Source organism: Pempheris klunzingeri, chromosome 5 (genome assembly GCF_042242105.1).
Source record: "Pempheris klunzingeri isolate RE-2024b chromosome 5, fPemKlu1.hap1, whole genome shotgun sequence".
NCBI classification, from domain to species: Eukaryota; Metazoa; Chordata; class Actinopteri; order Acropomatiformes; family Pempheridae; genus Pempheris; species Pempheris klunzingeri.
The window spans coordinates 3,002,137-3,018,752 of NC_092016.1; the positions used below are offsets into that span (position 1 = coordinate 3,002,137).

General features: G+C 41.2%; 1 protein-coding gene across 1 annotated transcript in view; it reads left to right on the forward strand.

The window, feature by feature from the left end:
* The first annotated feature begins 4,117 nt into the window (after positions 1-4,117).
* Positions 4,118-16,616, forward strand: part of cspg4 (chondroitin sulfate proteoglycan 4) — a 64,288-nt gene continuing 51,789 nt past the window's right edge. The window contains exon 1 of the mRNA XM_070831468.1: positions 4,118-4,193. Within this exon, the coding sequence (XP_070687569.1) occupies positions 4,118-4,193 (76 nt within the window). The remainder of the gene's footprint in view (positions 4,194-16,616) is intronic.

Consider the following 16,616-nt stretch of genomic DNA (forward strand, 5'->3'; position numbering starts at 1 on the left):
AGAGTTAATTGCACGATGAACTTTGCCTCTAGGTGTGCTGCTCTCTCTCACAGTTACTCATCAAAGTGTTTACCTGTGCTGTTAAATGACAGGCGCCTCGACCTGCAACCCCCTCAAAAAAAAAACTTTCCACATATAAAATGCTGTCAAGCAGCCGTGCTTGAGGCCTATACGGCATGGGGAGCACTGATACTATACAGGTGGTTTCAGTTTATTCTCAATTTAGGTTGTCATGGAAAGAAAAAGAAAATAGTGTGCAGTCATGGATTAATACCATGGACCTACAAACAATTGAGCTAATGAAAGGTAATGAAAAGTGACCCATTAGGCTGTAATAAAGAGACAAAAAGTGAGTGGGTTCCCATTAGCTGAAAAACTACCTACTGCAACTAAAGCTCTTTGTTCAAAAAGCCACTTGATTATCAGTGTATTTTAAAAGCAGTAAATCATGGTTACCAACACAGACCACTGTGATTATCTGGCATTTGGCTCAAGTTCTTCTTCTGACAGTGGAAAAAAAAAAGGTTTAGAAAAACATTGACATACTTGCTGTGGTTTAATCAAGTCTGGAGCTCTGAGAGCATAGCAGCGGTCTGGCCAGACGGCTGCAGCAACACACGAAGGTGATATTTGAGACCATGTGGTGAAAGATGAGCTCCTTCGCTCTGAAGCGAGATGGCTTGAGACTTGATATTTCGGCAAAATTTCCCAAGTTACTGCTCTGTGTGAAGATTACATCAACTGGGAGAGAAATGAGATCTGATAGGCTCAGGAAAGTAGCTGAGATATAACAGTTCAAATACTGTATACTGTTGGAGAAGTGCACAATATTTCTATTTAAAGTATAGCTTTAGATTTTCTCTCTCTCTCTCTCTCTCTCTCTGTGTAAAAATACAAATTAGAAGTTGTATCTGAAGCTGATACAACACATCTTTTTGTCTGTTTTGTGTTTCGACCTGACAGCGTTTCTTTGCTGAGCTGTAAAGGAGGTACAGCAACACAAAGAGGGAATTTCATATTACAAAAACCAAATACCACCTTATGTTAGCTTCACATTAACGTTGGAAGGCCCTTCTGCAGCACAACAGGGGATTTTGGCGTCCCTCTCTAACGTTATACTCATGCTAGGAAGGGATCACTTCACTGCCAGTATGGACAGGAGGACATGTGAGTATTGTATGAAGACGGACTAGAAATGATGTGATCTTTGTACGCTGTGATTAATATATTTCATATTAACAAAGACTATGTGACCCTGATCATTGTGAGCCAACTAAGCAGCTCTATGTAGCCTTAAAGGCTCTTTTTCAAAAACAGGTAGTGCTTTCAGCTGATAAAGGTATGATAAACTGTCCACTACCTTGCTAGCAAGAAACAGTAGACAGACAAAGTTAGCAACTAACTGTTAAATGTAGTGGAGTGAAGTGAAGTGAAGCTTAAAAGCCAGATATTTGCTGGTGGAGACCAAAACAAAGCTGAAAAGAGAGAGAGATGTTGTCTCATGTCTGCTGGATGCGTAGGCCACAACAGGAGTTTTTTACGACTAGTGTTTGTGTAATGTGATGTTTCCATGTGTGGGTCTTCATATTGTTTTTTATCGTGTGTTCCACCACAAGGATGCGGGAGATTAACTTGTTACAAATGTCATGGTGAAACGTAGCAATGCAGTTATAAAAGAGGATGAGAAGAAGAAGAGCGCATGTCGATGGAAACAATACAGGTTTCAAAAGATTAAAAAAAAGGGTTTGCAGATGTTATGTGAGGTAGAAAATGCATTCAGTGTGTTTTTAGGCCTTGAGGGTACATATAATGTATTTTGATGATGAGAACAGTTGAATGTAAACCAAAACCTTGTTTTACAATAATGACTCCACGGGACATCTTTAATGAAAGCGTGACCATGCATTATTAAACCAGCAAACAAGCTTATGAAGTGCATGAACTGCCTTTGATAAAAGCAGGATCGCACACATACCTTTGCATCAGCTGCAGTGCTGATGCTAAAGCAGCCACTGGTGTTGCAGATTACATAAGACTGCCTGTGCTCTCACATACTGCAGAAGCCCACTCATATCAGTGGGTGACATCCCTCCAGGGCAAATTATGCATCCCCTGGGAGGCGTGAGTATGACATCGGTGCAAGTGGTTGGCTGAGGCTCAGAGGCAGCATTTTAATTGTAGCTTGTGCCATGCTGAAATAATCAGGGAGGCTGTTGTGTCAGAAAAAGGTTGCCTGCAGTAAATAGTGTCAAGTTACAGGTGCCATGTGTTTTTTTTTATGGGTTTTCTAAAATTGCTTAACTCTCTTTTGCAGAGTAAAGAGATGAGAGGTCCACTTTATTGTATGTGTTTGTTGTTTTCCCAACAAATAAATGCCCCCTTGGTGTGCAGCTCTTGTGTTATTTGCCACTGGAGGAGCTGTTGATCCAAAGAAAAGACAGATTTTGTTTGAACTTGAACTTCTTCTTTTCTTCACCTATCAAATGAATCAGATGAAAGCCATATTCCTGTGTGGATGTTGACGTTATCAGTTAAGTATTTTGGTTAAAATCAATAAAACTTAGATAGATAGATAGATAGATAGATAGATAGATAGATAGATAGATAGATAGATAGATAGATAGATAGATAGATAGATAGATAGATAGATAGATAGATAGATAGATAGATAGAAGTACTTTATTGTACTTTAAATATACAAACAATAGACAAGCAAAAATAAAAATGTACAAAATGTTGTGTGTAGCAGGTAAATAAATACAGAGTGTAATATACATTATAAACAGTACCAAGTGTACCAAATGTAATGTGCAGATTAAAACCAAAGTGCAAGTTTTAAAGTCCAGTAGTAACATGTTAATGTTAATATTCTGATATTCTGATATATGATATATGTGCAAGCACACACAAGTTTATGAGAAAAAAAAAGGCTCTACACTTATTTCAAAAGCCAGTAAATTTGAAGATCATTTCTGAGGAATTATTTGTTCAGATGAAAAGAAAAACTAACTGAACTTCATGGGCTGCACTTACTACAGTGAATTACTGTTGTAAACTTATTCCACACCTGACAGGAAGTGTTTAGAAGAATCTAATTGTATTCCCATTTCAGCTGTCAGAGAGAAGGAGGAATAATTTTCTAACCAGCTAACTGTGAGACAGGTGAAATTGAACGTTCAGGCTTTGAGAGAGAACTTGAGGTTTAATCTTAGCATCCAACCAGAAAATACTAATCCTTGTGAGGAGTGTGTGAATGCTCATTTTCAAACCAAAATGAAAGGAAATGCTGAAAGTGGAGTAAAAATGGAGAACTGCACTCACCATGATTAGTGTCTTTCTGAGTGCCTTAGATGATTTAAGCAGTAAAACTTTTCCATTGCCCCTGCCCTATCAATAGAGGAGAGATAGTGAATGCAAATCCAACACAACCCACCTTTACCCCACACTAAAGTGTGAGCTTAATTAGCTTCGGGAGCAGGTTTGTTGAATAAAAACATAAAGAACGAGACATTGATCAAAGGAAAGGCCAGGAAGATAAAGCACAAAGAGAGTTGGGCAACCTGATTTGTCTTTAATTAAAAGTAAAAGGGTTATCCTCACAGAAGGCAGTCGCTGGTCTCCAAAGGCCACTCCAATTACTGGATGAGACAAAAGGAGGGAGTTCTACAAATGCCGAAGTGGCTTCAATGAGAGAGAGGCAGGGAGGTAGTATTGTTAGAAATGTGTATACACATATATATATATATATATATATATATACATATATGTGTATGTATGTGTATGTATATACATTTATCTTGTGTAACTTGTGAATGCTAAGTGCAGGGGCAGAAGGGAGAGGCAGGATATGATTTTCCAGTCTTTGAGAGTGTGTGTGTGTGTGTGTGTGTGTGTAAGTGTAAGTGTAAGTGTAAGAGTGTGTGTGTGTGTGAGTGTGTGTGGAGAGTGGAAGAGGGGGTTTGAAAGAGGGCGTCCCTCCCCTGGTCCCTCCCCAGCCCTGCCCCTTCACATAGAGGAGTATCCTGTAGCAGGTCCCAAAACTGGAAACTCATTCAGTCCCTTCTGAATGGACTGTCTTTAACATCAGAGTGGAGGACTTAACTTTCGGCACGAAAATATGAGAGCCCTGTATTCGGTCGTGGTCGGTGCCTTCCTGACCCTGCTGCTCTGCCCCCCCAGCCCTGCTCATGGAGGTAAGTGCCACTGCAAATCAACCTGTTGGTGTCCTCTTCCCTCCTTCTGCTCCCTTCTGTCAGAGATGCATGGGGAGAGATCAGATCTCTGTCTGAGGCTTTCCAAATGTATGAATCAAAACGTGAAAAACTTAAACTGAACAAACTTTTACTTTAACCTGCACCAACACCACGTCAGTCCTTCTTTATTTTCTTTACTTTCATTTTTCATTCATTGCTCACATGTGAAACACTTCTTTTCTCGGCTGAAACTCAATACATGAGGGGAAAAGATGTGCTCAGAGTTTGACCCTGGTCCAAGGTATTAGACGACATCTGTCAGATTCTGGTCTTTGCCAAAGCTGTGAGTGTGTGAGCGCTTTTAACTAGATAATGTTTGTATTGAGGGAGTTTTGCCAAAAGGCCAGGACGTAGAGAAGTTGAAGCCCTCTGTGGTTAAGAGGTGAGCTGAGGTCCCTCTGCCGGCAGCAATGAATGGCTCTTTCAGAGGGAAGTGCACGGTGGCAGAGCTGCTCCTTATCCACCCAGAGAGGAAGAGATGAAAGTGTGTGTGAGAGAGAGGGTCTAGTAAGGGAATGAGAGAGGCATGTGTGTGTGTGTGTGTGTTGTGGAGGGAGGGGGGGGGGGGGATGCTGGAAGGCCAAGACCAATACAATGAACCCACAGTGTATGAGTAAAGTCAGCTACAGATTTCTATGTCTTAATAGAATATGAAGCAGTACCTCTCCTTCCCCCTGAGTGTGAGTACAGTTAGTGAGGGATGTGCAGTGTTCGAGTGAGGCAAATCTGATATGCGGACGGGGAATTGAAAGAGTGTCGTCAAAAACAGCTTAACCAACTCACCTCAGAGCAAAATTGTACATATGGTGAGTTGGCAGGATCAGTGCTGGCCTTGGACAGCTGTTGAGCCCATTGTCTTCTGCCGGCTGTCAGATCTTCAAACTCTCACTGCAAATTCCACTCCAATTAAGTCCGGGCAAACCTCACCATGAGTGTCTCGTTGGCAGCTAAAGTGAAAAAGTGGCTCTTGATCTGAACGGAGGAGTATCGCTTTGTTTCAGTGGCACAGAATCAAAGCTCAGCTGGGGAGCTGGATTCAGTTGTTCAGCGCTGTGATCTGTTCATCACAAGGATGAAAAGAGTCATCTGCCCTTCTGTTTGCTCATTTATAGATAAACCCCACTGAATGGCGTGGCGGCGACACCTCCACCTAAGAATTAGCTGTACGCTGAGCAAACAGTGACTGCAGCAGAAACCTTTGTGGGGATGTAGTTTGAATTATAGTTCGTACTGAGCGGTTAAATGGTGAAGATGTGAATTTCCATACATCTAAAACCAAATGTTCCTCTAATCCAAATGATGGCAGAATGAAACAGGAAAACTATATGAAGGAACAATCTCTCCTCATGTAATTATCTGCTGGTGGAATCTTCTCTGCTGCCTCAGTGTGAACAGTGCTCACCCACTGACCCTGGAGAGCTAAATGCTAATGTTGACAAGATGTACCAAGTCACTGATTAGATTTTGGCCCCCCCTTTGCTCCACAAAATGCCTGCCACAAGCTGTTGGGGGACTCTTCCACCAACTACCTAGAAGGCTTGCAGAAGGTTTCATTTCTCCCCCATGCTCACAACTTCAAATGTCACAGACCATGCGCCACATGACGCCAAGACGCCTGGGTGTTCTTCAAGCCATTGGCAGCTATTGTACAGAGGCACGATACAGTCTCCACGTGGTCTTACCTGCAGCTACGCCTCTTTTACCTTCGGGAACACTTTCCGCAGTAGCAGAATGGAGTTGAATCAAATTATGAAGACAGTGCAGTGGGCTTTACCCTGTAATAACATTTTCCATGAGTTTTCTTCAGTGGTGCAACCTACTGCTTTCCCATAGTCTCACTCCATCCTGTTTCTGCTGCCCACATAGTGGCCTGAGGAACAATTATGATGCAGTGTGAGCATAAGCAGAAGCTCACCAAATCAATTCTATAATCTGGTTGAATATACGAGGAAGATGTAAGAACGCTGTTGTTTCTTGGTCAATATATTTTATCAGCGTGCTCAAACACCTGCCTGCTCATCCTTCTTGTAATGTCACTGCCCTCAATTCAATATTGCACCTGTGATTGATAAAGCTTGCTAATTAACCGCCCGCCCCTTCAGGGCCTGTGTAGCAGTGAATGTCATTTCACCATTTTTGACATTGAAAGTAGGCGACCAGCAGGGTTCTGCATCCAGCAGCAACGTGACAGCACTTTCTTCCCTCAAATTAAGCGATGCTCACTTTATCATGGCTCTATCTGAAATTGGACATGACATGTTCCCGTTGCTTCTCGAAAAACAGCCTGCAGCTCTGTAACTCCTCAGTGGCCAGTAAGGCTGCCCTCTAACCACCACTTTACTAAGGTTTGGAAAAATTGGCAAGCTAGTTATTTCCAAACCCTAAATTGCTCCCCAATGCTTACATCTTGTTTGGTTGTCGTGGTAATAGAGTTTTTTTTTTCTTCCTGTTTTTCCATCTGTCAATAGGCACAAAAAGTTTGTTGTTATGTTATCTGTTTGGACGTGCCAAAGTTAATGACTTCTTTTTCGCCCCATTACCAGCCTCTCTACAAATTGTTGGTTGTCTTTGTTTTCTAAAAAATCCAATTTTAAAATATTGGCAATTTCAGAAATACAAATATGACCTGACAGATGAACAGATGAAGTTGGGAGAAAACAAAAGTCCTGCCCAGCTCTGTTGCCAGAACTAATGATGCTCTTTGTAAAATACTAACAATATGTATGATATGAAAAAGCTACCAGCGTAGATTGAATGAACATATAACTAATTGCAAATGCTTGTTTTAAATTGCTCAAATAACATACACCAAGCTAATATCAACTACAAACATTGTCTAATGGTTTATGCACATTTCTGAGTGTTTTAGATATGTCTTGCTCCTGAATGTGTTTGCATTTTCAATTGCAAAGCTTAACGAGGGGATTTGCATCCCAAGACTGCATATGAGCCTGCTATCTCCCCTAGAGTACAATGTCTCTATGGCAACAAGAACAAATAAACATGAAATTTGCCTGGGCTGTGTGAAGTGTCTGTATACAGGGCCTCCATGTGTTCCTTGAGAGTTGGCAGGGAGGATGGTGTGACAACAAGTGTCTGCACTGAAGATTAATAAGTCTAATATTTGCAGTGGGAAATTGACGAGATTAGTGTTCTGCTGCTTTTGCTGATCCCACGGACACACTTTCTGACCTGCTCCTCACCTCCCAGTTTAAACACAACGCAGTGTTAGGACAGAATAGAAATGGGGCATTTGGAGTAAGTCCAAACAAGAAAATCAGAGTGTTTATAAATGCAGAGCAGGATGCAGAGCCACTCGCCTGCTTGCTCTCTGTGGAAATCCCTCCACATGTGACTGAAGGACTAAACACCCCAAAAAAAATGAGCATTTCAGCTTTGTGAGAATTGCCTGAGGAGTGAGTTTTGCATGCTGTTATTTCTTTCAATCACTTCACTGATTAGAACACTTCAGATACTACCCATGATATTACACAAAATATTAACAGTAATCTGTAAGAAAATACTGTGATACACACTCTGTGACTAAAATGGAGCAGGAAGGAGAAAAAAAACTGTACATGAACATTGAGGATAGCTTTGGTAGACTTGCTCAATCATATCGTTCGTTTTAAAGAGAATACATTCTGCATGTTTCTCTACCATAGAACAAGAGCATTTCTTCTAAGATTTAAGTGCAGTACACGAGTCGTTCTTGTAAAACAGTCTCCTCACTGACAAGTTCTTCCTTTTAGCTGCATGAAAATAAGACCCTCATAACATCTCTGAGCATGAGAGACAATCAATATTGATGACGTCTCTAATATGATATAACCCCCCTCACTTCTGCCTGCCTGATGTTTTATCCGGAACTTTCAGAGAGAAAGTTTCAGTGAGTCATGGTTTATTAACAATTTTTCGGGGTTTCTGGCCCAAGGCAACATCATTGCAAGAATTCCAAAGTTAGCTGTATGGGAAACCTGCCTCACCCCGCTCCTTTCCTCTCTATAACTCCATCTTTTTTACCACAGGTAGAATTTAATATCTGACCTGCACAACAGGGTGGGCAGCATGTCTGCCCAGTGATTACGGTGTCAGCCCCATAATGGAAATGTACAAGAACTCCTGTAACAGCAATAACTCCTGTCAACGTGTCCTTGAGCAAGACACTGGGCCGCTGCTGCTCATTCACAGAGAGCTGCTGCAGCCAGATAAGCATGTCAGCTGAAAGGCAGAAATGTGAAATGCTAAACAATACCTTAGAAAAGCCAAGGTTGGTGACCATTTTATTATTTCACAGCTATTTGAAGGAAGATTCCAGTTTATTATGAGTTATGAAATTTCATTCTGTCCCTAATTAAATCAGCACAAACTTATTGCTAATACAAACTAATGCATATACAGTAAAACAGAGATTTGGAGGACTAGCTAATGTTTGCCCCAAGGCAGCCTTTGTCTCTATAAGACCAGCCTGATGGCTTTAAAGAGCCTGACCTGACTGCTCATGTTTTTCCTCCATTTGACTTCTTTTCAGCAGTGTTGCTATGTTACGGATTTAGAATAATTAAATTGGTGAGTTCAGCTTTATAATTACTGCCAGGAATAATGGCCCTAACTTCAAAATACAGAATAATCCTTTAAAGCAAGAGAAAACATGTGATGAAGCCATCAAGTTGTCCTTCACAGGGCTACAGATCTGCCAGATGCACAAGCCCTCCAAAATAAAAGAGAAATACCCTCTTCCTTCCAAATGTATCACTAGCATTGTTGTCACATTTACAGTAGAGGACTCTGGGACTTCAAAGGCACATCATAGCTCCGTTTATTCTCATTGTGATGCAAGAACACTGAGAAAAGACATGTCCCTTGCCTTGAGGACTCTATACTACCCTGGCAGATGATCTTTCCCACATTGCTCTCTTTGAGGTTGCTGGCTGTCAACTGCAGGCTGCTAGGATTATATTTTAGGGCCATGATCTGCTTACAGCGGGCAGGCAGCCCACACACAGACCTCATTTAGCCCTGGGTGTGTACACAAAAGAGTTTCTGTACATAAACAAAGACCCAGATTCTGTCCCAAGGTGGAAGGTCAAAGGCCATCTCATGGTGTGCCCCCATGTTGTTTTAACCCTTTTCACGTCAATCAGATAAGTCATGAAAGGGGGCTTTTGCAGCAGTGAGGGATGGTCTACACCCAGATTTCAGGTCTGTAAGTGGCAATTTGGGATTTCAAATTGTTGTTTAACAGTGATTACCTTGCCGCCATGCAATTTGAGGCAATTCTAGGGACAAAGTCTTACCTACAGCAGCAGCTGCACGGGGGCATGGCTGCAAGAGAGTAAACAAAAAAAGGGATAATACTGTAATTTTACTGCTAAAGGACTGAGGCTGGCCAGGCCAATAGGTACAAGTTACAGAAACATCTATGCTCATCGTACTTTTCAATAAGATATTTGATTAACTCTGTACTTGCTATTTACAATAATCAGCAGAGCTGTAATGAAAAATAAGACTGCAGACATGCTAGCAGGTCCGTTAGGCTTTACTTAAGCTCAGCTGTGCTTTTTAGGCTCACTGCTCTGCTTAAAGTGACAACAGTATAATAGCAGGTATAATGTTTACCATTTTTACCACACAGATGTTGTGAATGTCAGTGCTTGGTTTGTAGGTGTTTGCTCGTAGGAGAGATGAACTTATCTCTGACCCTGATGACGGCGCCAGAGGTAATGTCAGAGAATCACAAAAGTCAACAGGATTCATCCTCTAGGGACCGTGAATGTTTATAAAAACATTCAGAATAATCCACCTAATAGATGTTGAACTATTTTTGTTGCCTGCAGCAGCATTTCTAATAAAGGCATTGTCAATTACTGAAAGCCCTTTAAAATCTAATCAAATAATAATAAAGCAAACCAACAGTGCTGCAGAAGAATCCCTATAATACTAAAATACTACCTACCTTGATGCACTGCACTGATAATGCCTCAGTATTAGACTACTTGTAGGACAACAAAATCAAAGACTGTGTTATGACCCTGAGAAAGACGGGCTCATATTCTTCCCCCACTGCAGCAACTAAACTCTGCGTGTTTATTTTTGATAAGGGCTGTTGGGGAGTTTAGTGCCCAAAATGAAAGCTCCAGAGAAAATTCTCATCATCACAGAACTGCCAAGTTTTCAATCAGCAGGAATTATGCATGACCAGATGTCTCGATACGAGTGGCCTCTATGGGTTTTTTCCTTTTTTTTAGAGAATAGTCTGTTTTATCATTTTTGTTGAATAAAGAGAAATCCATTCTATTCTGCCTGCCATTGTTTCTGTTATCCATTGAAAATAAACTAAAATTAAAATGTCTTTTTACCCAAAGGGCATTTATGGAATTACTCAGTTGGATTACCCCTTAAAATCAGCTCATAAGATCTTCCCTTCTTGTTTATCAGGAGTTTCATTAACATGTAATATCATCAGATATTGTTTGTTATCTTATATCATCATATCATATGATATGATAGCAATTTATGAATAAGTCATATTCAAAAACAAAGCTTGCTTTGTTGAGGACTGCATCGCATGTAACTCACATGCCCCGATCAGTGGAATCAGACTAATGTGGCCAAGGGGGTAACAAGAGGCTGCTAAGACGCTGGAAAAGCTGTGTGAATCATGGGAAATGTTTCCAGAGTTGGGCTGATTCATCCGAGATGTGTTAGCAAAAGCCTGAGGTTTCCACTCCAACATCTGGAGGCAGCTTGGTCAGTTAGCAGCAAGCCAAAGCTGGGGGCTTTAATCAAATTGTCCCTCCGCATCTCTTACCTAATATAGACAAAACAACTGTGGTGGAAGCATGCGAGCGCCGCACAATTAGTCCGGTTTTGAAGAATGAAGAATGCTCAGAGTTTTGCTATCAGATGTGTTTTTATATTTGCTTCTTCCAACTCCTGGGAAAGTAAAACTTTTCAGCAAGTTCTACATACAGGCAGCCACACACAGTAGTGACTCACAGACGTTTTATGTCTCATTTCACATGCGTTAAGTTTCCCTCGACCTAACGATATCCCTCAGAGACTTAACTCTGCTGTTTTTTTAAGTCCAGCAGGGACAGTAGCTTGCACATGAATATGACTCACTATCTTAAATATAGAGAAACCCACTGTGAGTGCCGGGACTCCCTCCAGCCCAAAGGGTGTATGACTCATAAACACAAGGCTGCAGTGGTTAATCATGAGACATCCGACTCCAAACTAATAGTTTTTTGTGGTTCTAATTAGTTCTCAACTAGAAGCTATTAGCCTTTGCTCTAAGACAAGGGGATTGAGGTTTAGCCAGAAGGTGCCGTGATATGTTGTAAAATAGTTCTACTTTGTGCTTTAATCAAAGTTTTGACACTCTAACAAAGTCTTTCTGACAAACACCTGTCACCTGATGGGTATACTTCCACAAGATTGTGTCTTAATTGTGTTTATTTTCCGTGACGATGATTTTGAGCTACATAGATTAAATATGAACATCCCCTTTTTTCCATTGAAATAGTTAGTCTGCTATCATTCCCACAACATGGCAGTGGGAGGCTGCAGTTAGGAGGGCCACTTTTCACAGCATGCTGACACGAAGGCAGATCAGCGCCAGCTCCCATCCCGTTGAAAATCTTCATCAACACCGCCGAGGGACTGTGAAGTGCTCTGAGTAATTTGACGCCAGACGGCCTCATTACAGGCTGAGTTCAGACAGAATCAAGGAGGCTGCAGATAGCACCAGGCCTGGGATCGGGTAGATGACAGTCTGGAATAGCTTGCACCAGTTAAATATAGCTGGACGGGAGAACCAACAAAAGAGCATGTTGCTTCACATGGGGTTGACGAAAGAGGGAAGGGTTAGGAGAGGGGACCCAGTGTGTGTGTGTGTGTGTGTGTGTTCGTGAGTGAGGGCGTCTATTCTGTATGTGCTGTGGTTCACACAGATCCCAGTGTTAGGGGGAGAGCAGAGCAAATGCCGTCATACCGCTGGTTATGAAGGCTTAAAATAACCAGAGGAAATGATGTGTCCCATGAAGTTTGGTCTGACTGACTGTGCGGCCGCCTGCAGTAGCATGAAGCAGAGAACAGCTGCACAGTGGAGCTGTAACACACGTCACTGCCTCGCCGAGCCGGACAACCAGGCTTCTTGTGCAATCGTGTGTGTTGAATCTTTCACACAGTTGTGGCAAAAACAGATGCTAGAAAGTTCATCGTTGTGACATAGAATATCCGTGAGGTGGGAATAAACTCAGAATTATGTGTTGTGGGCGTCAATTATATGAAAATGAAATTCTTCCCTCACTAATTAGATTCTGTTATCTGCTGTTTGTCACACAGAAAATTAAGCTCATGAATATGTTCAGGCATGCAGAATAGATGTGGCTGAGACAGGACAGGAATCTAGCAGAATTGAGATAGAAAGATCTGCACAGCAAACATCTCCTGTCTTGAGCACAGGGCTGTTCCTCCGACTTGTGATGTTAAATACCCACAATCCATACTTGCGACTTCACGTGACACCAAATACCTGTTTGCAAATTGCCAATAGTCACAATCTTGATACAGAATATGATTTAAGATAAATACATACACATACACACAAAGGTATGTGAAGAAAACAGCAGGACAAAGGACAATCACAGGATAAACACATCATGTATCCACTAGTTTGTATTCCACTGAGGCTAAATTGCCGTCATTTACATACTAATTATTTAATAATTAGCTTACTTAAACAAAGATAATCTTCTACAGGAGCTATTTGGTGTGCAGATCTTTCTATCCCAAATCTGCTAGATGTGTTTTTGAGCCAGCACTAATCCTATGGAGTCTGGGATGTGCGTGTCTTTTTCTTCAGACAGGAATATGAACGTTTTGTTGAGGTTAGGATAAAGAATCTAGCAATTTTATCCCCCATAATGTTGAACTATTGTTTTAAAGAAAGGAGGAGGGGAACACATCACACCCATAGACGACAAAGAAGTAATTTGACATGTAATGTGATGCAATCTATATATATTTTCAATTCTATGGCTCCGTGTTTTGACTTATGAGCCTGTAATCATTATTCTGACATACATATATAGGGCAATAATTTTAATTTGAAACCAAGTAAGCTATACACATGACTTCTTAGTTTGTGATTTTTACTTTTTGTTGGTTCTTAGCAGGTGGAAAATGTTTGCTCTTGGTTTGACATTGCCTCTCTATGGACTGTATTTCTATGCTCATGTCGACAGTGAACTGTGAACTGACGTGAGCTCACTGACCTAAAACTCTAGTTGTTCACAGCATGTACATCACGCAGACAATTACTAGCTTTCTTCGTGAAGGAGACAAGACAAGCACAGAAATGAAAACAAGGAGACTTTATCAACGTTGCTGCTTTACAGTTTGTCCTTTAATACATCAGGTAAAACATACGCTCTGCTTCATCATCACACCTCCACCTGGATACATGAGTCAGGCTGGTTGAGTCCCCCTCATACACTCTTTCTTGCTGAAAACATGTCTCACTTTTTACGCCTCGCCTCCGAGCACATACTTATTATTCACATTTCATTAGATTTGGGGGAGACCAAGCTCAAAAATGATTACATGCTTGATTAAACTAACTGAAAAAAGTAAATACATTTCTAGAAAATTACTCTATTTTGTGGAAGAGAATAAAAACTGTAGGAGATGAGAAAAAGAATCCGAATCTTTGAGCAACTGACAACAGCAGCTGAACTGCCGTGAAGTCAACAAATGATCAGCCAAACCAGCAGAAATGCAGATGACAGGAAAGAGGAGTGTGCATCAAGAACAACTAGTGTTTTTGTGGCTGACTATGGGATCTGATACACTATATTGTGTCAGACTGGGCCATGGGAATAGGCCCTCGGGGGATATAAAGATACGGAATAGGGAAGCTGACCACATGTGACCCTGAACCATCCTGTAACCTTACAGCCAAAAATGCATTCCCAAGCTTCTCTCTGAGATGAAGCTCCATTGTACAACAGACCACAAAGGAGACACTTGAGATGTTTTAAACATTGTTGAGTTCAGTTTAAATTTGGTGACCTTAATTGCAATGTTCTCACAATCATTTAGATTTTATGGCCCTCTGAAGAGGAACATACAGTAGATTTAAACACCACGGAGGCATTTCCTCAGCAAGAAAACTTCCACTTCCACTTTTAAAGCAAACCAGTGATATAATGCGGCCCATTTCTTCTTTAAAACCCTTTAGAGGCTATATAGCTAATTTGCAGTGTGAGGGAGCATTTCACTACACATAAGGGCACCAATAACCACTGGATGGCAATTAGCTTAAGGCCAGCCTAAGGGGGGAAATTGAACTAGCTTTTTCTGGTTGCCTGATTCTCTAATATACATTAATTTATTTCAAAAATCAGCAAGCTCCTGCTGTTTATTTTCCGCTAAATGTATAAACAAATCTTATGGATCTATGGAAAGGAAAATGGTCAATTAAAAACACAATATGTTGTGTAACCAGATGGCCATTAATTCAAAGCTGATTGAGGGGAAAGTCTGGTGTGTGGTATAAGTCCTAAATACTTTAAAATGATTTAGATGCCTGAGGTGTTGAACTGACACTTGCACTCACTGGTATCCATGTGGGAAAGTCCATATACTCATAATATTAAGGCCATCTGAGCTTTCCACATCAGCAGGTGACATCCATGATCCTTTATTGAGTTGCCTAATTAGCCTCCTGTCTCCTCCTCTTCACCTACAGCTCCCGTTTGAGACATGTAGGTGAAGAGGAGGAGACACTTAATCAGGTATAAGTTATGTGTCAGTTGAGAGATCATGGATGTGGGAAACAAGTTTAAGGAAGGTGGGTCCAAAGTTTAACACAAACAGGCTTTTACTCTACTTTAGCAGAGAGTGAAAGAGAGGTCAAAAGTTTAAAATAGAAATATCTGATCCCTGGAAAGTGTGGTCCAAACCTTGAAATAGGAATATCTTCCCATGATTAGATTTCATTCTCATCTAAGAACAGTTTTACAGCCTCAACAAACTTTATCCGAACAAAATGAATGTTTTCCACATTATCGAACCAGACAGCGCGTCAGTTTGTTGAGGGGTGGAAGGTACGGAGGACTGATAGGACAGAAATAGTTTGATACAATCAATAATGAAAAGTTCCACAAAAATAACTCAGAGACTTTTTCCAATCTCTGCAGAAGTGAAGATCTCCCTCCGGTGATTTGCCATACTGCGTATTTTGGTGGAAGTTTCAACACTAACTTGCTCAGCAGCTGCTGTTGCAGAGAAATCATGGTGTCATCCAACACGCAGCTACTTGAGAGCACAAATATTTTCCTGGCAACTAAAAGTGGAATAAACTGGATTCACTGCCTCGCCAAAATTGTGGGTTTCATTTCCAGTCGTAATAGAACATGGTTGTCGAAGGTAAAGAAGACTGTAACGTCGTCTTAAGGGTTGTATGTGCAGCGTTTCTGCTTTCACAATGCTCTTAGGTGACAAGAAAACAGCGGGGTTTGCAATTATGTTGAAGACAAAACAAAGTAAACGTCTCATGCCAGTAAAATTAATCAGTCTGATAACAATGATTGAAATTGCACATAATCAAGAATACCCCTGAATAATAGAGCTTTGATTAGGTTTAATCATGAGCCTTACTATAGGCTGCACAATCGAAACACAAAGCCACTCCAGGCTACCACTTCTGCCTGCAGCCTAGAGGAAATTACTGTATGTGCTTGTTAAACACGTGTTGGCATCACTGTACCCTACCCTCCTCCTCTAGTGGGAAATCATCGGTGGCTCTCGTGATTGACTGACTTTTTAAACATACTCTGCAGGGCAGCCAGATCTGCTTCGCCATAAATGTTACAGTGGGAACGCTCACCTCCAGATAGCACTGCAGAGGAGGCTGTTTTCAACATGACACCTATAGCGCTATAGTGCTGAAAGGTGAAATCCAGCACACATTCTAGTTAAAACATGATTCAGTTCTTTCTGGAAATTTGACATGGTGCATTTCTGACAGGGAATGTTCAGCCATTACCCCGACATCTGTCTTTGTGTCTGCAGGTCAGCATTCCTGAGCCCGCTGTTGGGCCAAGTGGATACATTTTGGGAGCTGATGCTGGGGAATTAGCTCTGCAGTACCTTTAAATGGAAATGAAATGTTAAACAGCTGCACAGAAGTGTCAGTGAAGTTAGGATTTTTTTTTTGGTCTGGCTGCTTTTGTTCACACAACACTTAAGCTGCTGTTTGAAAAGCCAAATAACAGCACTATAAAAGGACGGGTTCACATTTTTTCTGTGTCTGTCTAACTGTAAAACAATAAATACTCATACATATAATGAATT